At 42.2% G+C, this 24,335-nt stretch overlaps 1 protein-coding gene across 2 annotated transcripts in view; it reads left to right on the forward strand.

Annotated features, from left to right (window-relative positions):
• Nucleotides 1-22,597, forward strand: part of LOC140741333 (gap junction delta-3 protein-like) — a 78,133-nt gene extending 55,536 nt beyond the window's left edge. Inside the window, exons 1-2 of one of the 2 annotated variants that reach the window (XM_073071431.1) lie at nt 16,519-16,614; nt 20,678-22,597. In XM_073071431.1, coding sequence (XP_072927532.1) covers nt 20,726-21,583 — 858 coding nt within the window. In that variant the 5' untranslated portion in view covers nt 16,519-16,614; nt 20,678-20,725 and the 3' untranslated portion in view covers nt 21,584-22,597. Of the gene's footprint in view, nt 1-16,518; nt 16,615-20,677 lie in introns of those variants that run through there. The other variant, XM_073071430.1, reaches the window with a different exon arrangement.
• The last annotated feature ends 1,738 nt before the right edge of the window (nt 22,598-24,335 follow it).

The following is a 24,335-nucleotide window of genomic DNA, read 5'->3' on the forward strand; positions in this document are numbered from 1 at the left end:
TAAAGGCAATTAGAACATAGAACGTTACAACACAGTACAGGCTCTTCGACCCACAATGTTGTATCAACCCTTCAACAAGCTCCAAGTTCAACATAACCCTTCTCTCCTATATAGGCCTCCACTTTCCTTTCATTCATTTACCCATCTAAAAATCTCTTAAATGTCCACACTCTATCTGCCTTTTCCACCACCACAGCAGTGCATTTCACTCAGCCACCACACTCTGTGTATAAAAAAAATACTTGCCTCTAACATCCCCCTATACTTCCTTCCAATCACCTTAAAGTTATGCCTCCAAGTATTGGTCATTTCCACCCTGAGATAAAAAGTCTCTAGCTGTCCACTCTGTCTTTGCCTCTTATTATCTTGCACACCTCCATCAAGTCACCTTTCATTCTCGTTCTCTCCCAAGAGAAAAGCTGTAGCTCGGTCATAAACAGAAGAGATTTTGCAGATGCTGGAAATCCTCTTTTATTCCTCCTTTTTTCCCTCATTTTTTATTTTCCCCTCCCTCTTCCCTGCTCTATTTCCCACTCTAGCCTCTTAGGTTTTCTTCTCAATTGCCTGTCACCTCCCCCGGTCCCCTTCCTCCTTCCCTTTCACCCATGGTCCACTCTCCTATCAGATTCCTTCTTCTCCAGCCCTTGACCTTTTCCACCCACCTGGTTTCACCTGGCTTCACCTTCTAGCTATCCTCCTTCTCCTCCCCTCACCTTTTTTATTCTGGCATCTTCCCCCTTCCTTTCCAATCCTGAAGAAGGGTCTCAGCCTGAAACATCTACGTTTTGTGTGTGTTGCTTTAGCTCATAAGACATACTCTCTAATGCAGTCAGCATCCTGGTAAATCCTTTCTACAATGAGGCAACCAGAAATAGGCACAATACTCCAAGTGTGGCCTAACCAGGGTTTTATAGAGCTGCAACATTACTTTGCAACTCTTGTACTCAATCCCCCGATTAATGAAGGCCTATACACCACACACCTTCTTAACCACCCTATCAGCTTGTGCTGCGACTTTGAATGATCAATGGATGCGAACTCCAAGACCCCTCTGTTCCTCAACACTGTTAAGAACTGTATTCTGCCTTCAAGTTTGAGGATGTTGGCCTTGCCAGCTATGCCCATAAACAAAATGTGAATATAAAAACACTTATACTGCCTGACCTACTGAGTTCCTGTTGCTCAAGATTTCCAGCATCTGCAGAATCTCTTCTGTCTCAGCAAACTTTTAGTTTGAGCTTAGTTTGACCAGCCAGATGATCTGTTTGCGACCTCTGTCAACACCCTTTACAACTGGCACATTAAAGTATGTGAGTTAGAGGGCTTTCACTGACAGCCTGCTAAACTCTGCTCAGCAGCTTCCGATAATGTCACAAATGTTATACAGGAATCATTCTGTCAGAGTTTGTTGTCGTAAACCCTCGTGCATTGCTGGCCCACTTTTAATTAATTACCCACCCTGGCGCGCCATCTCCTGTTTCCACATGCCATCCCCCAATCTTCCTAGATGTTGTATTTTGTGGAGATAAGCATTTAGAACAAGTACCTCACAGAATGTTTGGCTGTCTGGACCTTGTTCTAATGTGGGTGGAATGCGTTTGTTTTCATTTCAAAGGAGGCAAATAACTTTTGCTAAATAAGGGAGAAAAAAAATCCCTGAAAGTCATTCGCAACTGATTCTCATGAACTGGTTTCTCCCCTCCTGTTATGTCATGAGTTCTCTCGCAGACATATTCTGGGATCCATCTCAAGGGAATTTGACTGGAAGTCAAAACAATTTTATGCTAACCTTATACAGATCAGCGGTGAAGCAACTTGTAAAAGGTCAGTGGAGGTCGTGCAGAGAAGATTGGCTTGAATAATCTCACAATTTGTGGGGAACTTGGGGAGGAGAGATGAAGAATTTTTTCAAGCGTGCATAAAGAGCAAGTTAATTTTCACTGTCGGAAGGAAGGGAAGGAAGAGAAAACATGAGTAAGATTTAAATGGTTGAGGGGAATGGAGAGTAAATGAATATCGTCTAATATTACTTCGTATTTAAACCATTCTTCCAGAGGCCTGAGCAAATTACGTAGACTTTGCACTCCAGTGTCAAGGCTATTGTTTCTCAGATAAGAAGTTAAATTGCAACACTGCCCCTAAAATTCAGACCCAATAAGAAAATTACCATGCAATCTTTTGAAGAGGAGAAGGAGAATTAAACACATTATCTTGGTTAATATTTATCCTCCTTTATTATGACTGAAATATCATTTGATCATAATTTCATTGCTGTTTGTAAGACCTTGCTCTGATCGAATTGACTGCTGTAGCTGGTAAATTACACTTCAGAATCATAACACTATTACTGCTCTAAAGTTCAATTGAATATCCTGAAAAGGATGCAAAAGATGTTATGTAAATACAGTTTTTTAATGGCCTGGAATCTGACGGAATCATGTAAGGAGCACTCTACACTTCGGGAGTTTTGTGTATCGTGTTGTTGATTCTGATTGGAGCCTGGGTTGTTGAAGAGTGAGGTCAGGGCCATGGACTGGGTGGGTTTCTAGGGGTCATATTGGAATCAGTGGGGAGGGGAGGTATTGATCATGGAATCTGGGCGAGAGCTGTGCCTGGGAATCTCTGTACTATTGAGGTGAGGAGAAACAGTTGGTTCCAAACTGAGAAGGCAAACAATGGTACCAGTCTGAGTGATGTTCCTGGTCCTGGCCAGTGATCACCTCAGGGAAACAGCAAGAACTCCGAACAACAAGGCTGATTTTTTGCAAGTAACACATACACATGTCCACCTATCCTGTGCTTCATCTCAGGCACATTCTTTTGGCATGGAAGCATGCAAGGCTAAGAACTCTGCCTCTGATAGATTGGACAATGTATTCCAACTAATAATTCCTGCCTCTGTTTATACTCTCAGGTCTTGAATTCTAGTCTTAAATTAACCATTTTCCAACTAACTCGCTCGAAGTTATTTAGCAGAAAAACTACATTTGCTTAAAGTTGGTTCCAGTTCAGTTGTCTTTTCAACCATACACATGTATACTGCCAAACGAAACAATGTTCCTGTGGACCAAGGTGCGCAACACAGTACATATCACTCACACAACACACAAAGTAATATTACCACAAATAAAAAGGTGCATTTACAACACAAGTTACAAAGTAAACAGTACAGTGCTACTGGTGCTTCATGCATGATGAGACCTGGATGGTGACAGGGAGTTGAGTAGTCTCACAGTCTGGAGAAAGAAGCTGTTTCCCATCCTAACAGAATGCTACAGTACCTTTCAAGCTGCAGCCATGGCCACTCTCTAGGTTGGAAGAGTGAAACCATCATATTTTATCTGGATAGCCTCCAACCTCATGATATGAACATCGATTTCTCCAACTTCTGATAATTCCCCCTCCCCCTCCCCTCTTGTTCCCACTCTAGCACCCCTGTTCCCTCTTTCTCCTCACCTATCACCTTCCCCTGATGCCCCTCCTCCTTCCCTTTCTCCTATTTTCCACACTCCTCCCCTATCAGGTTCCTTCTTCTCCAGCCTTCTACTTTTTCCACCTATCACCTCCCAGCTTCTTACTTCACCCCCCCCCCCATCCCCCACTCAACTGGCCTCACCTATCACCTTCCAGCTTGTACTCCTTCCCACCCCACACCTTCTTATTCTGGCTTCTTCCCCCACCCCTTCCTTTTCAGTCCTGAAGAAGGGTCCCCACCCAAAATATCGACTATTCATTTCAATAGATGCTGCCTAATCTGCTGAGCTCCTGCAGCATTTTATGTGTGTTGCTCTGGATTTCTGGTATCTGCAGAATCTCTTGTGTTTATGGAAGTAAAAAGAAATTGGATCCGGTTAAATTAAATCTCGATGATCAGATTTAGCAGATTAGATCATTGATGCAGCAACCATTCTTCAGTGAATAAATGAAAAAGCATAAACACACAAACCATGCATGCCATGCACACAAAACACACACCACACACATACACTCAAAATATGCAGTGCCTGTAAAAAGTATTCACCCTCCTTAGAAGTTTTCATGTTTTATTGTTCTACAACATTGAATCACAGCGGATTTAATTTGGTTTTTTTGACGCTGATCAACAGAAAACGCTCTTTCATGTCAAAGTGAAAACAAACTTCTACAAATTAGTCTAAATTTATTACAAATATTAAACTCAAAATTATTGATTTCATGATTATTCACTCCCTTCAAGTCAGTATTTAGTAGAGGCACCTTTGGCAGCAACTACAGCCTTGAGTCTGTGTGGATAGGTCTCTAACAGCTCTGGACACTGTAATTTTCCCCCACTCTTCTTTACAAAACTGCTCAAGCTCTGTCAGATTGCATGGGGATCACGAGTGAACAGCCCTTTTCAAGTCCAGCCATAAATTCTCAATTGGATTGAGGTCTGGACTCTGACTTGGCTACTCCAGGACATTAACTTTGTTATTTTTAGGCCATTCCTGTGTAGCTTGGGCTTTATGCTTGGGGTTATGCTAGAAAATAAATCTTCTCCCAAGTCACAGTTCTCTTGCAGACTGCATCAGGTTTTCCTCTAGGATTTCCCTGTATTTTGCTGCATTTATTTTACCCTCCACCTTCACAAGTCTTCCAGGGCCTGGTGCAGTGAAGCATCCCCACAGCATGATGCAGCCATCGCCATGCTTCACGGTAGGGATGGTGTGCTTTTGATGATGTCTGGTGCTAGGCTTACACCAAACATAGCATTTAGTCTGATGACCAGAAAGCTCAATTTTGGTTTCATCAGACCATAGAACCTTCTTCCAGCTGACTTCAGTCTCCCACATGTCTTCTGGTAAACTCTGGCCAAGATTTCATTTGAGTTCTTTTCAACAGTGGCTTTCTCTTGCCACTCTCCCATAAAACTGTGACTGGTGAAGCACCCGGGCAAAAGAGGGATGCTTACGTGAGAATGCTGTTCTTTTTCTACAGTTCAGCATTCAACACCATAATTCCCTGCAGGCTCGACAAGAAGCTCAGAGACCTTGGCCTTCACCCTGCCCTGTGTAGCTGGATCCTGAACTTCCTGTCAGATCTCCAGCAGATGATAAGAGTGGGCTCCCTCACCTCTGCCCCTCTGACCCTCAACACAGGAGCCCCTCAGGGATGTGTCCTAAGACCCCTCTTTTATTCTCTGCATACCCATAACTGTGTCGCCACCCACAGCTTCAATCTGCTAATTAAATTTGCTGCCAATATTATATTGTTTGGCCTTGTCATAACATAAAGATTTTTACTCCTCGTGTATGTGCAGGATGCAAGAAATAAAGTCAATTCAATTCAATTCAGTTGTATGCGCAGTCTCTCCCATCTCAGCCTCTGAAGCTTGTAACTCCTCCAGAGTTGTCATAGGTCTCTTGGTGGCCTCCCTCACTAGCCCCCTTCTTGCACAGTCACTCAACTTTTGAGGACAGCTGCTCTAGCCAGATGTACAGCTGTGCCATATTCTTTCCATTTCTTGATGATTGACTTAACTGTATTCCAAGAGGATATTCAGTGACTTGGAAATTTTCTTGTATCCATCTCCCTGACTTGTACTTTTCAATAATCTTTTCGTGGAGTTGCTTGGAGTGTTCTTCTGTCTGCATGGTGTAGTTTTTGCCAGGATACTGACTCACCAGCAGTTGGACCTTCCAGATACAGGTGTATTTTTACTACAATTATTGTAACACCTTGACTGCACACAGGTCTCCAAAATCAGATCTCCATTTAACTAATCACGTGGCTTCTAAGACCAATTAGCTGCACCAGTGATGATTTGCTGTGTCATATTAAAGGGGGTGGATACTTATGCAATCAATTATTTTATGTTTTATATTTGTAATTAATTTAGATCTCTTTGTAACTGCCAAAACTGCAGCTGCCATGGTCAGACTGAAGAAGAGTGTGTGGAAAAACAGACAGCTGACAGAAGACCAGAGCTGCGTGTGTATCAGGTGTGTGTGTTCAGCACACTCCTCTACGCCAGCGAGGCCTGGACGCCATACATCAGCCAAGAGAAAAGGCACCGTGTGTATGTGTATGTGTGTGTATATATATATATATATCTATATATATATATATATATATATATATATATGTACACAGACACACCATGTTCCGAGCTCCAGGTTGTGGCTGACTTAGGGATTTATTGCACATAAACACTGGCTTTATTGCACTCTTCTCAAAATGACTTGATTTATTTTGAATGTTTCCAGATAAAAATATACAGTATATCGGCTTTCAAAGTCCAGGAGTCAGCAATCATCTGTACATGAACTGACACTTGCGTTAATGGAAAGTAAATGTTTAAAAGATTAAAGCAATCCACTTAGAGCAGGAAAAGAATTCAGTGGAAGGAAGCAATGGAACAAATCTACTCTTTAGAATTTGTGACAATATCACTGTTCATTTACTTAATTCTAAGTAATTGATTGCTAATGATAAAATAGTCCCTTTCTGTTGCAACTGGAAAGTTGCCTATCACATAGCTGGTTGGAATCCTGTGCTACAATAGGAGGAAGAGGTATCGTCACCTGCACGTCTACTAGAATACACTCAGTGGCCACTTTATTAGGCACACCTGTACACCTACTCATTAATGCAAATATCATGTGGCAGCAACTCAAAGCATTAAAAGCACACAGACATGGTCAAGAGGTTCAGTTGATGTTCAGACCAACATCAGAATGGGGAAGAAATGTGATCTAAGTGACTTTGACCGTGCAATAATTGTTGGTGCCAGACAGGGTGGTTTGAGTATCTCAGAAACTGCTGATCTCCTGGGATTTTCACACACAACACTGTCTAGAGCTTATAGAGAATGGTGTGAAAAACAAAAATATATCCAGTGAGTGGCAGTTCTGTGGATGAAAGCGCCTTGTTAATGAAAAAGGTTCAATGAGACTGGTTCAAGCTGACAGGACGGTGACAGTAACTCAAATAACCACACGTTACAACAGTGGTGTGGAGGAGAGTGTCGTTGAACACACAATATGTTGATCCTTGAAGTGGATGGGCTACAACAGCGGAAGATCATGATCGTACACTACTGGCCACTTTATTAGATACAAAGTACCCAACGAAGTGGTCTCTGAGTGCAAATGCCAGTCTTACCACCAAATGCAGATCTCTGAGGTGAACATTATGAGGAAAGCTGGCCAGTTAGACAAGTGGGTGGAAAGTAGAAAGCATAACATTTACAAGGAAATCTACAGAACTCCAAGCAACACATGCAAAATGCTAGAGGAGCTCAGCAGGCCAGGCAGTATTTATGGAAAAGAGTAAACAGTCGACGTTTTGGGCTGAGACCTTTCATCAGGTCTCAGCATAACATTTACCTAGAAATAAAAACAGATGCTCAGCAGGTCAGGTAGTGTCTGAGGAAGGAGAAACAGAGTTAAAGTTTCTGCTGAAAGATGAGTCTGATAAAGGGATTTCAAACTGAAATGTTAATGTGTTTCTCTTTCCATGCCGAGTATTTTGAGCATTTTCGATTTTGGATTTATAACATCTGCTGCTTGTCTCTGCTTTTGGGAGCTGTTACATGGTTTAATTTCCTCGCCAGTCTGGCTTGATACGGTCACTTACAGATTCGATACCTGATCCATGACAGGAGTGCTGTTTTTCAGATGATTTGTATGTGGGAATGTCTGCATTTTAGCAGCGAGAGGTATAGTTGTTTCCAAAGTGAGAAGGTGAAGAAGGGAACCAGGCTGAGTGATGTTCCCAGCCCTGACCTGTGACCAACTTGGGAAGCAGGACAAATTAATTATGCGCCTCAGAACACCAAAGGTCAATTTCTCAAGCAATGCTCAAGAGAACATGTGCAGGTGTGCACAGCTGTCCACCTATCCCATGCTCTTGCAAATGTGTACTTTAGGCACGGAACATGCCAGGCAAATAAATTCTCCTTTTGGTAGCATCAGAGTAACGATGATAATACGATTAAAGACAGCTAACCCGTAATCCTCGTCACGCTCAGGTGCCCTTCAACCTTGTCTGGCATTGGCGGGGTGAGATACAAGCATCCCTGGAACTGTGCCCCAACATGAGGGGAAAAAAAATGTAAGGTGAAAACAGATTTTGATGGCAGTGATTGAGAATTCTCATCAATTAACAAGAGATTGTGTTTTGAATTGATTTTGGGAGGGTGGGATATCAATAGAGGATTTGGCTTCAATATAACCGGTGAAGTCTAGGGATCTGCAAATCGGGAGGTTGAAGGTCAAAGACCAAAGTTGGCGAGTCCGGAGGTAGGGACCCAAGGTCAAAGCCACTGGGTCAGCGTGTCCAAGGACCGATGTCTGTGAATCTGGACCAGGGACTGGAAGCTGGAGGCCTGGTGTCTGAGGGTGCGGGGCCAAGTCGGAGGTCCGAAGGTGGCCAGTCCTGGGGTTGGAGGCCTGCTTTTGTGTGTATGAGGAGGTGGGTGGGAAGGGGGTTTGTGTTGTTGTAGTTGTTGCTTGTGGTGTTCTGCTCAACATTGTGGGCACAGGAATATGTGGCAAAACTTGTAGGCTGTCCCAGCACATCATTAGGTTGTGTTGGTTGTTAACGCAAATGGCACATTTCACTGTATGTTTTGATGTACATGTGATAAATAAATAAATCTGATCTGAACCTAATAGTAGGTGGCAAAATGCAACATTCCTGACTGAGATGTTAACGAAGTGGAGGAGAGAGCTTATGGCTGCAAAATCATGAATAAACACAAGGATTGTGTGAGATCAGAATTGGGTTTAATACCACTGGCAGATGTCATGAAACTTGTTTTTCATTAGCAGTACAGTTCAATAAGTAATAAAATCTATACATTACGATAAGAACTCTGTGTGTATATATATATATATATAAATTTAAAAAGTAGTGCAAAAAGAGAGGAAAAAAAACTGAGGTAGTGTTCATGGGTTCATTGTCCATTCAGGAATCTGATGGCAGAGGTGAAGAAGCTGTTCCTGAATCGTTGGGTGTGCCTTTTAAGCTCCTGTACCACCTCCTTGATGGTAGCAATGAGAAGAGGGCATGTCCTGGGTGATGGAAGTCCTTAATGATGGATATTGCTTTTTTGAGGCATCACCTTTTGAAGGTGTCCTTGATGCTGGGGAGGCTAGTGCCCATGATGGAGCTGAGGGTATGATTGTGTTGAACCCTGACTTGCAATCAATAAACAGCAGAGCAGCCTGATGTTACAATCGTACACTGGCTTGATTGTTGCCCTTTTGAAGTAGGTGGGAACTTTCGACTGCAGCAGTGAGAGATTGAAGATGTCCTTGAATACTCTCACCAGTTGGTTAGCACAGGTTTTCAGATCCCCACCATGTACACCATTGGGGTCCGATACCTTGCGAGGGTACACCCTCTTGAAAGATCTTCTGACATCGGCTTCTGAGACAGAGGTCACAGAGATCACACAGATCCGTATCAGAGTAGTAGAAGTAAGTCCAAGTGTATGTGCAATGTCGAGGAAGTTAGGTGGCAGGGAGCATGGACGAGGTCCTCCTCCCAAATTCAGCCAAAAAGAAGTTGTTCTGATGTAAATTCACTTAATTTGTTGTATAGCATTTTAGGTTGTTCACACACCTTTACAGTCCTGAGTGAGACCATACAGTGTTCCAACCAGAATTCAGTGGCGGCATATTGGCCTTGGAGAGGAAAAATAGCAGGTTCAAGTTGCACCTTGAAGACTTGAAAACAATTTTATCTAAACATTATGGTACTGGAAGAGTGCTACACTGTCAGAAGTGGTGTCTTTCAAGTCAGATATTTAACAAATACCCCACCTTCCCTCTCAGGCTGATGCAGATATTCCCAAGAACTATTTCAATGAGTTGTCCCTTGTGTCTTGGCTACTAACTTTTCCATTATCAACAGAACAAGTAATCTGCTCACTCACTTCATAGCTCTTTGCTGTGGACAATTTGGCCACTGTGTTTCCTACAACAGTGACTTCTCCTCATTAGTTGTAAAGTGCTTTAAGCTGTGTGACTGGAAAGGTCACTACATAAATCCAAGTTCTTTTTCTTCATTGGCCTCGGGTCAAGACGGCAGAAGATTTTTTTTGCCACCACTGTTACAGGAATGCTGTAGGTAGTAGTGTTAATCACTCGCTGGAAAAACGAGTTACTGTAATGATAATCACACAATCGAATCAACTGGAAGTCAGTCAAGCAGAAGTGAAAAAGAGCCTTTGGCAAAACTAAGGAAACGCGAATTGTTTTTAGATGAAGAGGCTTATTAAAAAAAGATCAATCAGAACCAAATGCTAGAACAGACTGTGTTGGTAAAAGGGAGCTCACTACAAGGAAACAAAATATCACAAAGGTTGGAGAAAAATTCCAGTCTAATAGGGAATTCTGCAAGCTTTGAGAGCGGAAGATACCAGATCAAAGTTTGCACATGTTACACACTCACAGGTTGTTGAGATAAACATGGTATTACCTGCAATCCACTTTTTAAAAAACGAGTTATTTGAGGAGGGTTCTGATGTTTCCACTCTTAACTGCTGCACTGACTGGTTTGTTTGCAAGCCTACTGCACCTGATATTCCCAAGTAGTCTCCCATCCAAGTGCTGACCAGGCCTAAGTCTGCTTAGCTATGCACTCAAAAGGAGCATCGGGCTGTTGCTACTGCCAATGGAACCAGCATTACAGCATCAAAGTTCAAAGTACCCGTAAATTTATTATCAAAGTCTGTATATGTCACCATTTACTACCTTGAAATTCATTTTCTTGCAGGTATTCACAGTAGATAGAAAGAAATACAATAGAACCAATGAAAAACTACACACAAAGACTGACAAACGACCAGTGTACAAAAGAAGACAACGTGCAAACAAATGAATAGTTAAATAAGTAACTAAACAAATAAATAATACTGAGAACGTGAGTTGTAGAGTCCTTGCAAGTGAGTCCATATGTTATGGAACAATTCAGAGTTGAAGTGAGTGAAGTTACCCATGCTGGTTTAGGACAGTGATGGCTGAAGGGTAATAACTATTTCTGAACCTCATTAAAGTCCACATTTGGAGAAGAGTAAGTTAGCATTTTGTGCTAGTGAATGAGGTTGAGTACACCTTTGCCTTTAGGACACAGAATTATGTTGCCAGATGTGCTCTCTTATACAACAGCTAGAGAAAATATCCACTGCATATCTCAGAGCGATGGGTAAAGAATCAGGCGTTTTGTAGACACAAATGACTCATGTGCTTAATGGAGAATGGGGCATTTATGCAGCCAAAAATGGGCATGCAGCCAGTACAGAAATCTTGAAAGAACGTGGGCATTGAAACAACATAGTCGCCTGGAAGGGAACCATGCAGTATGGCAGGATGTTAACTAGCTGTGTGGGTTAGCCCCAGTGAAATGCAGGTTGTAAATCAGATCAGTGACCCAAAATAGTCCAATGTAATGTTGAGGTTTTGCTCTTGCTCAAAAGGGTAGAAACCAACAAATGTAAAACAGGAATATTCTCATTCATTGAATGTCCATCAAAGCCAAGGTACTTGGGAGCTTGGGACAAATCTCTGGAGACATTGGCAGAGAGACCGCAATACCTTGATCCTCTGAGGTAAAGCCAATGAAATTGTACAGTAAGTGTTCAGTATCAATAATACAGTAATAGTGTGGTGTGGGAGCATAGTGGTTAGCATAATGTTTTATCGCACCAATGATCTAGTGATTACTGATCGGGTTTAATTCCCGCTGCTGTAAGGAGTTTGTACATTCTCCCCATACCACTTGGGTTTCCTCCAGGTGCTCCTTTCCTTCCCACATTCCAAAGGCATACAGGTTAGGGTTGATCAGTTGTGGGCATGCTACTTTGGCGCTGGAAACGTGACGACACCTGTGGGCTACTCCCAGCGCGTCCTCGGACGATGTTGGCCCTTGACGCAAATGACGATGTAAATATGACAAATAAAGCTATTCTTTACCTTTATAAGCTCAGTATTCAAGCAGATAGCCAAAGCAAGTGTAGTAAAACTCTCAATATCCACTATCTGACCATTTCACAGTTGTAGTAGTGGTGCACCAAACCCACAACTTAAGCAACACCCCCTCCCCCTAGCTTGTATCGTTCCCCTCCCCCACCTTCTTATTCTGGCTTCTTTCCCCTTCCCTTCCAGTCCTGATGAAGGGTTTTGGCCCAAAATGTCAACTCTTTATTCCCCTCCATAGAAGCTGCCTGACCTGCTGAGTTTCTCCAGCATTTTGTGAGTGTGTTGCTCTGGATTTCCAGTAGCTCCAGAATCTCTGTGTTTATACTCATTTACGTAATCCCATTAGATACATTTAAAATTAAACCCTCTGCATTTCCCTAACACAGGCAATGAAAACTGTTTGCTATGATTTCTCCATGTTCCATGTTAAAGTGAGGTAACTAAAAGGAGCTCTAACTAAAATAAGAAGAAACAGAAAATACTGAGGAGAGAAATTGAGCAGCAATGGCTGAGGTATGAAGACTGCCCTGGCTGCTGTGCTCTGTGCTAATATGATGAATTCACAATGGAATAAAGGGAATTACAGGGGCATGAGAGAGGAGCTTGCCCGGGTGGATTGGAGGAGGATACTGGCAGGGATGACGGCAGAGCAGAGATGGCTGAAGTTTCTGGGAATAGTTCACAGGGCACAGAATAGATATGTCCCACAGAGGGAGAAGTTCTCAAATGGCAGAGTTAGGCAACAATGGAAGTTACGGACTGCATAAAAGCCAAGGGAAAGGGCATATAAGGTAGCAAAAGTGAGTGGGAAGTTGGATGATTGGGAAGCTTTTAAAATCCAACAAAAGGCAACTGAAAAGCTAAAAGGGAAAATATGAAATATGAGGGCAGACTAGTCAATAATATTAAGCAGGAAACCAAAAGTTTTTTCAGTTATATGAAGAATAAAAGGGAAGTAAGAGTTGTTATTGGACTACTGGAAAATAATGCTGGTGAGGTAGTAATGGGGGATGGCAGATGGCAGATGAACTTCATGGGTACTTTGCATTTGTCTTCACTGTGGAAGACACCAGCAGTGTGCCAGAGGTTCGTGAGTATCAGGGAGCAGGAGTGAGTGCCATTGCTATTACAAAGAAAAAAGTGCCAGGCAAACTCAAAGATCTTAAGGTGGATAAGTCACCTGGGCCAGGTGGACGACATCCCAGAGTCCTGAGAGAGGTTGCTGAAGAGATAACAGATGCATTGGTCATGATCTTTCAAGAATCACTTGATTCTGGCATGGTCCTGGAGGACTGGTAGATTGCAAATATCACTCCAGCCTTTAAGAAAGGAGGAAGGCAAAAGAAAGGAAATTTTAGGCTAGTTAGCCTAACCTCAGTGGTTGGGAAAGTGTTGGAGTCTATTGTTAAGGATGAGGTTTCAAGGTACTTGGAGACTAATGATAAATTAAGTCAAAGTCAGCATGGTTTCTCTGACAAATCTGTTAGAGTTCTTCAAGGAAGTAACAAGCAAGGTGGACAAAGGAGAGGCAGTGGATGTTATTTACTTAAATTTTCAGAAGGCGTTTGATAAGGTTCCACACATGAGGCTGCTTAACAAGATAAAATCCTATGGAATTGCAGGAAAAATGCTGGCCTGGATAGCAGGATGGCTGACAGGCAGGAGACAGCGAGTGGGAAGAAAAGGGGCCTTTTCTGGTTGACTGCTGGTGACTAGTGATGTTCCTCAGGAGTCAATATTGGGACCACTGCTCATCGCATAATGCTGCTCATCAATGATTTAGATAATGAAATTAATGGCTTTGTGGAAACATTTGCGGATGATATGAAGATAGGTGAAGGGGTAGGTAGTGCTGAGGAAGCAATGCGACTACAGCAGGACTTAGACAAATTGGAAGAATAAGCAAAAAAGTGGCAGATGGAATACAGAGCTGGGAAATGTTTGATAATACAATTTGGAAAAAGGAACAATAGTGCAGACTATTATCTGAATGGGGAGAAGGTTCAAACATTAGAGGTGCAGAGGGACTTAGGAGTCTTCATGCAAGACTCCCAGAAGGTTGAGTTTGTAGTAAAGAAGGCAAATGCAATGTTGGCATTTATTTCAAGGGGAATAGAATGTAAAAGCAAGGAGATAATGCTGAGCCTTTATAAGACACTAGTCAGGCTGCACGGAGTATTGTCAACAGTTTTGGGCCCCATGTCTCGGAAAGGATGTGTTATCTTTGGAGAGAGTCCAGAGGAGGTTCACGAGGATGATTCTGGGAATGAAGGGGTCAACATATGCGAAGTGTTTGGCAGCTTTGGGCCTGTACTCACTGGGATTTAGAAGACTGCGTGGGGATCTCATTGAAACCTACCGAATGTTAAAAGGACGAGACAGGGTGGATGTGGAGAGGATGTTTCCTGTGGTGGGGGTATCCAGAACTAGAGGCCACAGCCTCAAAATTCAGAGGTGACCTTTCAGAACAGAAGTAAGGTGGATTTTTTTTTGAGTCAGAGAGTAGTGAATCTGTGGAAGGCTCTGCCACAGGCTGCAGTGGAGGCCAAGTCTGTGGGTATATTTAAGGTGGAAGTTGATAGTTTCCTGATCGGTCAGGACATCAGAGGATATGGCGAGAAGGCAGATGTATGGGGTTGAGTGAGATCCGGGATCAGCCACGATAGAATGGCGGAGCAGACTCGATGGGCTGAATGGCCAAATTCTGCTCCTATGTCTTATGATCTTATGGACTGATACCGAGACTTTGGGCCTACCCTGGGATTTGGATCTGAGGACTCATTTTGGTTCAGAATGTTGTTGCTCGCTTCTATTGTTTGCATGAGTTGTGGTTTTTTCCCTTTCTCTGCGCATCAGGCGTTGGTCTTTAATTTTTTTACTTTGGGTTCTTTCCAGTTTCGTGCTTTGTGGTTGCCTGTAAGCAAACAAATCTCAAGATTGTATAATTTATACATCCTTTGATAATAAATATACTTTGAAATATTGAAAATCAACAAAGGGTGGTCAGGAATAATCAAAATTGCAGAGCAGTGGTCATTCAGTTTGAGTATGGAGTGAAAATCCAGAGTGCTTTTATTTTAATTTCCCTCCTTCCAACACACTGCTTTAGAAGACAAGTGTCCCAGCCCAGCCCAGCAGGTATATGTCATTACAAAGAAGGCACAACAGTGCTTCTACATTCTTAAATGTTTGCGCAGATTCAGCATGTCGCCAAATGCCTTGCCAAACTTCTATAAAGCACAGTGGAGGGTTGCATCATAGCCTGGTATGGAAACACCAGGAACAGGAAAGACTTCACAAAGTGGTGGATCATCAGAGGCAAAGCCCTCCCCACCAGTGAGTACATTTACATGCCACCGGGAAGCAGTGTCCATTGGGCAGGAGGTAGAGAAACATTAGGCCCCACACCACCAGGTTCAGGAACAATTATTGCCCCACAGCTATCAGGCTCCTAAACTGGTGTCGATAACTTCACTCACCACAACTCTGAACTGATTCTCTAACCTACAGACTCATTTTCAATGACTCTTTACAACTCGTTCTCAGTATAACTTTTATTTGCACAGTTTGTCTTCTTTAGCACCTTGGTTGTTTGTCAGTCTTTGTTTATATGTAGTTTTTAATAAAATTCTATTGTATTTCTTTTTCCCTATAAATGCCTGTGAGAAAATGAATTGAAGGTAATGTATATTCATTTTGCTAATAAATTTCTTTAATCTTTATACGTGTTTTGATAGGTATTTAGAGAACTTCAGTAAGAGGTAGCAAATCTTTTATAGCCCCATGTGATTTACGTTAATTAAGAAACTGATCTGTTAATGTGCCTTGCGTACACAAGCAATTTATTTTCCAAAATTTACAGCTTGTACTACAGGAATTCTGTTGGCTCCATGGTTCCTCCTCCATTTCTCCAGTTGCAGTAAAGCAGCTGCTGTTGCCAAATTAACTGGTATGCCACAGTGTTTAATCCATTCATCAGCTGCTTTAAGGGGCTCATGCTAAAATCAGAGCCTAGGGTGTGTCTCCAGCTACACTTGTACTTGTGATTGAATATCACAACTGAGTGGAAATCAACACACATTCCTCCCTTACTCCTTTGCCCCTTTCCTCTACCTCCTGGGGCCCTTAAGAAGAGTTTAATTAAGGCTACAGTGTTAACCGTTAGATCGAGTGAAAAGTAAAAATACTAGAGCTAGAAGTTCATTTTAAGATTTAAACACCTGACTCTAACTTGTCAGTAGTAAATAGCTTGCAAAATGGGAAAACGCACTGATGGAGAGATGCATTACATCCGAGGGAGGTGAGGTTGGAGGGCACAAAACTGAGATTATTAGAATTCTCCCCCACTCACATCACCCCACAGATTTTCAGCTAGTTACGGCATTGACAGGTTTTGATAATCTGCATTTGTATAGAACCATTAGCTTTTATAAATGGAAAGTGAGCCTGACAACAGTGGAAACTTAATCCAGAGGGTGGGAGGGACGGGGGCCGATGATGCCTTTGACTCCTGGCATCAGAATTCTATTCTGTTCATTTCTTTGTTTTGGGAGCTTCAGCACTTGGGCAGGAAGGGTAAACAGGAACTATTGCAGTTCAAGGAGAGAGTAAAAGAAAAGACCAAAAGGTTGGTTTAAAGAAAAGGTGTTTTCAAAATGTGTGAGATATGGTGAGTAGGAACAATGTACTGTAGTTTCAGATTCAATGTTCAGATTCAATTGTATGTCAAGTTTAGTGGCGAGGGGAAATAAATATTATTGGGTAGAGGTGGTCTGGGTGGGAGAGAATTAAATAGAAAAAAAACTGATATCCTTATAGAACCTTAACTAGTTTGGAGAGGGTAGATAGAGCAGCACTGTTGCCATTAGCAGATGGCCTCAAGGACCAGGGGCCACAGATCTCACCTGAAGGGCAAAAGATGCAGGACGGATGGAACATGTTTCGTAAATGCAGAATGTAATGATGGTCATTGTGCTAGAGTGTCAATCAGGCCTTTCTGAAGTATATCCACTTGAGGGAAATAATTTACAAGCCCAGAGACTCATAGGACTGAAGAAGTTGATGTATTGGGGAGCTGGTGTGGGCTAGGTGTGGGCAAATGGTCTCCTGTTGTGCCATTATGATTATATGTTTATAATTGTAATATGTTGAAGATTGGAAGATTAAAGTCAAAATCTGATAGTGTTAACATCAACAATGAAAATTCTACCATCTTTAGTGGAAGAATTTTACACTGACAGCGGAATTATTTGCAAATTTTTAACGAATCAGATTGGAAAGCACATTTAAACAGTGCAAAGTAAATGGAATTGTAATGGATATGTTCTCCCCCTGTTCTGAATTCTATAGCTTAAATCATAAGCTCATCTGTACTGTGATGTGAATATGTTTCTTCACTTGGTTTTTCCAAAAGGATCCTGTTGTAGCGGTGTGCTACACGCAGCGCTAAAATAACGACACGGAGTCGGTAAACTGCAGCCAAAGACTAAGTTTATTTCAACTTCACAGTCTTGCTTTAAAGCCTGTCTCCCCCACCAGATACCTCGAGAGGCACGTAACTGAAACCCCCTCAGGCTTTCTTCCTTTGTGCCTGCACTCTGGCTAATTGTCAGCTGGTTCGAGTGTGCTAGTAATTGGGTCGCCACACTGTTAGTATTGAAACTGCCAGACATTTTGCCCCCTCACTAAAATCTCTTTCTCAAGCCTTCATGATTTCACTGGGCACTTTCATCTGAATCTTGTTCAAAGGTCCCCTTGAGTCTGACGCAACCCCACTCCACTCTCATTCACCTTACCTTATGAGGACTGTTGGGTCAGTTCTTAGCACATAAGTAGCAGGCTAATATAAAGGACATATTGCAAATGGACATTGAGCTTTCCATAAACTTGGGATACAAGAAACTTTTATACATGCCATGCTTTCTCTTCATCTGATGGTGGCAAGTCATTTTGATCCACGGATTGAACTAACGGTTGCTGATGATTCTTCATAGTTATAGAGATAGAGATTAGTGTTGATAAAGATTAGCTTTATTTATCACATTAGCTTTATTATTTGGTGACAAATTAACTTTATTTGTCACACTAACATTATTTGATGCATTTGACAAGTGAAATGTGCCATTTGTGTCAATGACCAACGCAGTGCGAATAGTTGCTGGGGGCAGCCTGCAAGTGTAGTCACACTTCCAGTGCTAACATAGCATGCCCACAACTTAATAACCATAATCCGTACATCAGAATGCAGGAGGAAACCAGAGCACCCAGATATAAAAACATCGCAGTCACGGGGAGAATGCTCAAACTGCTTGCAGACGGCAGTGGGATTTATTTCTTTACTTAGAGGTGCAGCACAGAACAGGCCTTTCTGGTCTAATGAGTCGTGTTGCCCTGCAACCCACCTAGTTAACACTAACATAAATACAGGAAAATTTACAATGACCAATTAACCTACCAACTGGTACATCTTTGGACTATGGGAGGATCTGGAGCACTTGGAGAAAATCCACGCAGTTGACGGGGAGAATGTCAAGCTCTTTGCAGGTGGCACTGGAATTGGACTCTGAACCCTGCAACACCCCAAGCTGTAATACTGTTGCACTAACGATTATGCTACCTTGGTGCTCTTTCTTTGTTAAGAAGGGATTCATTTTACAAACAATGGAATTCGGTTCTTTCCACAGCCAGTAAGAACTGGTGTTCCTGCCTCACCCCCTTGGCTTGTGCTGGATTTCCTGATCCCAAAAAAGGCAGCTGAATTTATAGTTGACCAGCACCTTGTGCAAGAGGAGGGAAAAGTATTAATCAGCTTTGTTATGAACAATGGTGTGTTTAGGTGCTCAGCTTTCTGAACAACTGGCCTTCTAAATCTTTGTGGATAAATATTTGTGTTGGAAGGAAGAATCAAACTTGGGAAGCATCTATCTCTACATCCAGTTCTATGAAACACTTTTTGTCAGATGGGATTTAGGAGAAGGAACACCACAGATTTTCCCCAATTCTGGGGTTGAATGAAGAGCAGTCAACCACTGGAGGATTGAGAAGGCCACTCAGCTCATTAAATCTATGCTGGCTCTAAGAGTAACCCCGTTAATTCCTACTCATTTTTCTGTAACCTTCTCTCTCTTACATGCCCACCATTTCCCCACCCACCCACCCTCTACCAACTAATTCTCCTTCCAGCCTGGGGGGCAATTTGCAGTAGTCACACCCTCTCCTCCCCCAAACAAGAACATCTTTGGGATGTGGAAGAAACTGACCCTGTGGAGACCCACCCAACTGCGAGGAAAATGGTCAAATTCCACACAGACAGTGTCGGATATCACTAGAGCTTTGAATCCCCAACACTACATGAGTTAGCATCCTGGGTGTGGGTGGGGGCGTGTCTATTACATAAAGCAAGTAGTACTTTGCTGACAAGGCACATTCAACAGTCATTCATCAAGACTATTAATGACAGTGATAAAGCGTTTAGCTGCATTCCTGTTCGGTGCTATCTTATAGGCATTTTACACATACCTATAACCATAGTTTCTCCAATGACAGGCTTAACTTCTTGAGAACGTTCCGTAATAGAGATTGTTTGTTTGCTAGAATTGCCGTCAGCACTCCTTAGCAACATTTCAGAAGCACATTGAAAGATTTATAAAACTAAACATTGTGTCTCCCAGTTTCAACCACTTCATTGGTAGAATGTTAACAAAAGTCTCCTGGCAACATTTTCCCTCACAGGAGCCACCAGCACCATAGGACACTTTGTTCAAAGTGAAGGTGTGACCCAGGCAGTCAATTTCACTGGTGCCACTCTGAATCCAGTGTGAGTTGCCAAGATGGAGAACTTCCACTGACTGATAATTTTGAAGTGGGATCCCGCTATAGCTCTTGCATAAAGGACCATCATACGGGGCAGAGAAAGCCTTTAATAACTGGGTTTGGGGCTTAAATCCTTCATCTGAAACCACAATTTTGTTTCTTTTTCCGCGGATGTTTTTGGTGACTTAATTTCAAACCCTTTTCTTCTGTTCACAGGATGTAAGCATTGCTGGAAAGAACACCATTTGTTGCCTTAATTACTATTTCAGAGAGTGGTTAATAAACCAGGTTTGTGGGTGTAGAGTTGGAGCTTAAGGATAATAGATTCCCTTCCCTGGAGGCTTTTAAAATATGGAAAGTCCGTGATGACCCACGGTGCGACCTGAACTCATGCCTCCAGCTCGATTATTCACTAACTTGCTTTCTCTTTTTTCCAAATCTGATTGAGGGCTCTCGACCAGAAACTTTCATTCTTTCCCCTTCCGCAGATTATGCCTGACCCACAGAGTATTTCCAGCATTTTCTGCTTCAATTTCAGATTTCTGGCATCTGCAATTTTTGATTTTCAATGATCTGGCCCTCTGTTATCCCCTGTTCTCAGAATCATGTTAATCATCACTGACAGATGTCAAGAAATTTGGTGCTTTGTGGCAGCAGTACAGTGCAATAAAAAATATCAGTTAACCTAAGAAATATAAAAAGGAAATAAGTAGTGTTAAAAGAGAGCATCTCTAATAGTCAGCAATTAAAATAATGGAACTGAAAGGTAAATAGTTCAGATATATAGCAAGTGATTCAGTATTCTGACAAAGGATCTTTGACCTGAAATATCAACTCTGTTTCTCTTTCTAGTTGGTGCTTGAAAGTGTACAGAATTTCCTCATTTTTGTTTCAAATTTTTTAAATATATTTTTCTGCAGAGTGTGAAGAAGTAGCATCACCCAATTAAGAACAAAGGCTAAGCTACAATGGGAGAATGGAGCTTTCTGAGCGACTGGCTGGACTCGATCAAAAGCCACGCACCCATGCTGGGTCGTGTCTGGCTCCTGCTCATGATGATCTTCCGCATCCTCGTCCTGGCCACGGTAGGAAGTGACATCTTTGAGGACGAGCAAGAAGAGTTTGCCTGCAACACACTACAACCCGGTTGCAAGCAAGTCTGCTACAACAAGGCGTTCCCCATCTCACCGTTCAGGTTCTGGGTCTTCCACATTGTGTTTCTGTCTGTGCCATCCTTGTTGTTTGTGGTTTACGCCGTCCACCAGTCCTCAAAGGACGAAGAGAAGCAAGAGCGAGTAGGCCTCATCCAAAGGCGGGAAGCACTTGTAAAAACGGTGCCAAGAATAAAGAAATGCTACATCATCCACGTCATACTGCGACTGATGGCTGAAGTGGCCCTGGTTGTTTTTCAGTACTTCCTATTTGGCTTCACCATTGAACCCCAGTTTCTGTGCACTGGTTTTCCCTGCCCACACATTGTGGATTGTTTCGTGTCTCGCCCAATGGAGAAGACTGTGTTTTTAGTGTTTTATTTTGTAGTTAGCATCCTCTCTGCGATTATCAGCCTTGTTGAGCTGGCACACATAGTTAAAAAGATGTTCAGCCAACAGCAACTAAAAGACTTGGAGCAGCAGAACCAGTCAACTAGAAACTGCGCAAAGGATAAGGACACTGAATCAGTTCAGCTATTGGACAAGATGGTTATGGTGAACCTCGGCTCCAATCATTCTGACGTAGACTCTACTCACAAGAACAAGTCACTGGGCAGCAGCAACAGTGGAAGATCTTCACAGTCAAGTGCAAAGAAACCTTCCCTCAATATCTAAGGAATAAATCGGGCAACTGTGGTATAACAACGACAGGGTGATTCCAAATTCAAAGGTGCAACCAGCTAACTCTATGAATATTGAGTGTAAAGCAGATTCAATTGTCATTTATCCAGTTCTGCTTTCATGGATATTGTATATTTGATTGGCTGTTGCCAGGCAATAGAGGTTGCTGAGAACTTGTAATACCTGTTCATTATTAACAGTGGTGCCTTGACTTCTATAATGTTCAAAAATAACACATGCTAAGTGTGGTAAAGCATTTAGAAACTCACCTGTTGGTGCAGTACTGTCTGTTTGGAGTTTGCATGTTTCCTCAAAGTGAATGGAAGCAGAGTCTTTGACTATTTGTAAGGTACAGTAAGATGGAAAATCATACTAGTCACACCCTTGATAAATGGCAGGGCAGGGTGGAGGAGTTGTATAACTTTCTGCTGCCCTTTATTCAAAGGCTTTTTGTCCTGAGGTGATTTGAAGGATGCCAGCCTAGGGAAAGGGCTGCATGTAACCAGAAGACCAAAAGACATAAGAGCAGAATTAGGCCATTTGACCCATCATGCCTGCTTCACTATTCCATCATGGCTGATTTATTATCCTTCTCAATCCCATTCTCTTACCTTCTCCTTGTAACATTTGATGCCCTGACTAATCAAGAACCTATCAATCTTCAATGTGAGTATTCCCAATGAGCCGCCTGTGGCAAAGAATTCCACAGATTCACCACCCTCTGGCTAAAGAAATTCCTCCCCATCTCTGTCCTAAAAGGGATGTCCTTATATATTATATTATATGAGGCTGTGCCCTTTGGTCCTAGACTCTCCCACAATTGGAAATGCCCTCTCCACGCCCATTCTATCTAGGCCCAGAGCCATCAAACATTCCGCATACATTAACCCTTTCATTCTCAGTATCATTCTTGCTCCTCTGGACCCTCTCCAATGCCAGCACATCTTTTCCTAGATAACTCACAAAACTCCAAGTGTGGTCTGACCAATGCCTTGTAAAGCCTCAGCATTACATACTTGCTTTTATATTCTAGTCCTCTCGAAACAAATGCTCACATTACATTTGTCTTCTTTACTACCGACTCAACCTTTAATGACAATCTGTTGCTAGCTGCTGGACAGTCATTGGATACTGGGTGAAGGTACCTCTCGGCTACGTAGTCTCCTGAAACAATTAAAGGTGATCGTTACTTTAGATACCAAGGCAATAAGTGGCAATATTTTATATATATATATATATATGTAGGATTGGCTGGTACCAACTTTGTACTATAATAGGATAACATTAGTGTTAAGAACTACTGACAGTATTTGCTGTGGATTTTCTTATCCCTATTCACGGTGCTTTTGAATTTGTGCTCTTTGATTACATTAGGTTTGTAAACTTGTGTGGTGGTACAGCAGTTTTGAATACCAAGTCATGATATATCGTGACATCAGGGGCCATGCATACAAATTTCCCTCCTGATGTGTTTTTTTTTTAAGCTTGCCTATGCTTTAGAGCAATTGTTGAGCAGAAATCAGAGAAAAGGAATAAGGGGTGGTTCATTGGCTAATCATAGAGCACCCCCCTAACTGTGTGACCCTTACCACCATGACAACACCATTTGTGGTTTGTTCTTCAAGTCATTCACCTTTCTGAGCTGATATCTCCTGCATCTAATAAAGTGTATGTTTGTGGATTTCTGCTACTGTAGACCACTCACTTCAAAATCCAACATGTTCTGCATTCAGAGATGCTCTTCCGCACACCACTGTTGTGACGTGTGGTTATTTGAATTACTGTCACCTTCCTGTCAGTTTGAAGCAGTCTGACCACTCTCCTCTAATCTCTCTCAATAACAAGGCATTTTTGCCCACAGAACTGCCATTCACTGGATTTTTTTAGTTTTTCACACCATTCTCTGTAAACGCTTGAGACTGTTATGGGTAAAAATCCCAGGAGATCAGCAGTTTCTGAGATACTCAAACCACCCCATCTGGCACCAATAATCATTCCACAGTCAAAGTCACTTGGATCACATTTCTTCCCTGTTTTGATGTTTGGTCTGAACAATAACAGAACCTCTTGACCATGTCTACATGCTTTTATGCATTGACTTACTGCCACTCAATTGGCTGATTAGATGTGTGTATTAACAAGCAGGTGTACCTAATAAAGTGGCCTCTGAGTGTATAGCATTGCTTCTTACCTATCAGCTCTGTGAAAACTTCTTCATCAGAAGGACTATGGGAAAGCTGTTCACCACCTCAGGGATAGGCAATAAATGCCAGCCTTGCCAATGACACTTCAATCCCAGATTGCATCTGGCTTATCCCGTGAGAATTTGGTAAAGCTGTACCACTAGGAAGGAAGTATTTCTTTTATTTCAGGAACTAAATGTTTGTTTGTATCCAGTCCTGAAATGCAGTACTTAATATTTAACCAATTGCCTAGGTTTAAACTCATTCCTTGTTTTAGCATTAGAAGATCAAGAAGTCCACACTTAACTGAGATCAAAAGTTAGACAGAGACCTTCATTGCTGGAAGGTACCTTTGAGAAAAGGTGTGTTTGAATGTTAAAGATTTCCAGGCATTTTGATCAACTATGTTCCTTCACCTATTGCTGCTGCAGTTAATTAAGTAATAACTCAGCAGGTCAAACAACATCTATAGAAATGAAAACAGTTGCCATTTCCATAGATGCTGTCTGACCTGCTGAGTTCCTCCAGTATCTGAAGAACCTCTTGTGTTAGTAAATAAATAA

The sequence above is a fragment of the Hemitrygon akajei genome, chromosome 18, assembly GCF_048418815.1.
Source record: "Hemitrygon akajei chromosome 18, sHemAka1.3, whole genome shotgun sequence".
Taxonomy (NCBI): Eukaryota; Metazoa; Chordata; class Chondrichthyes; order Myliobatiformes; family Dasyatidae; genus Hemitrygon; species Hemitrygon akajei.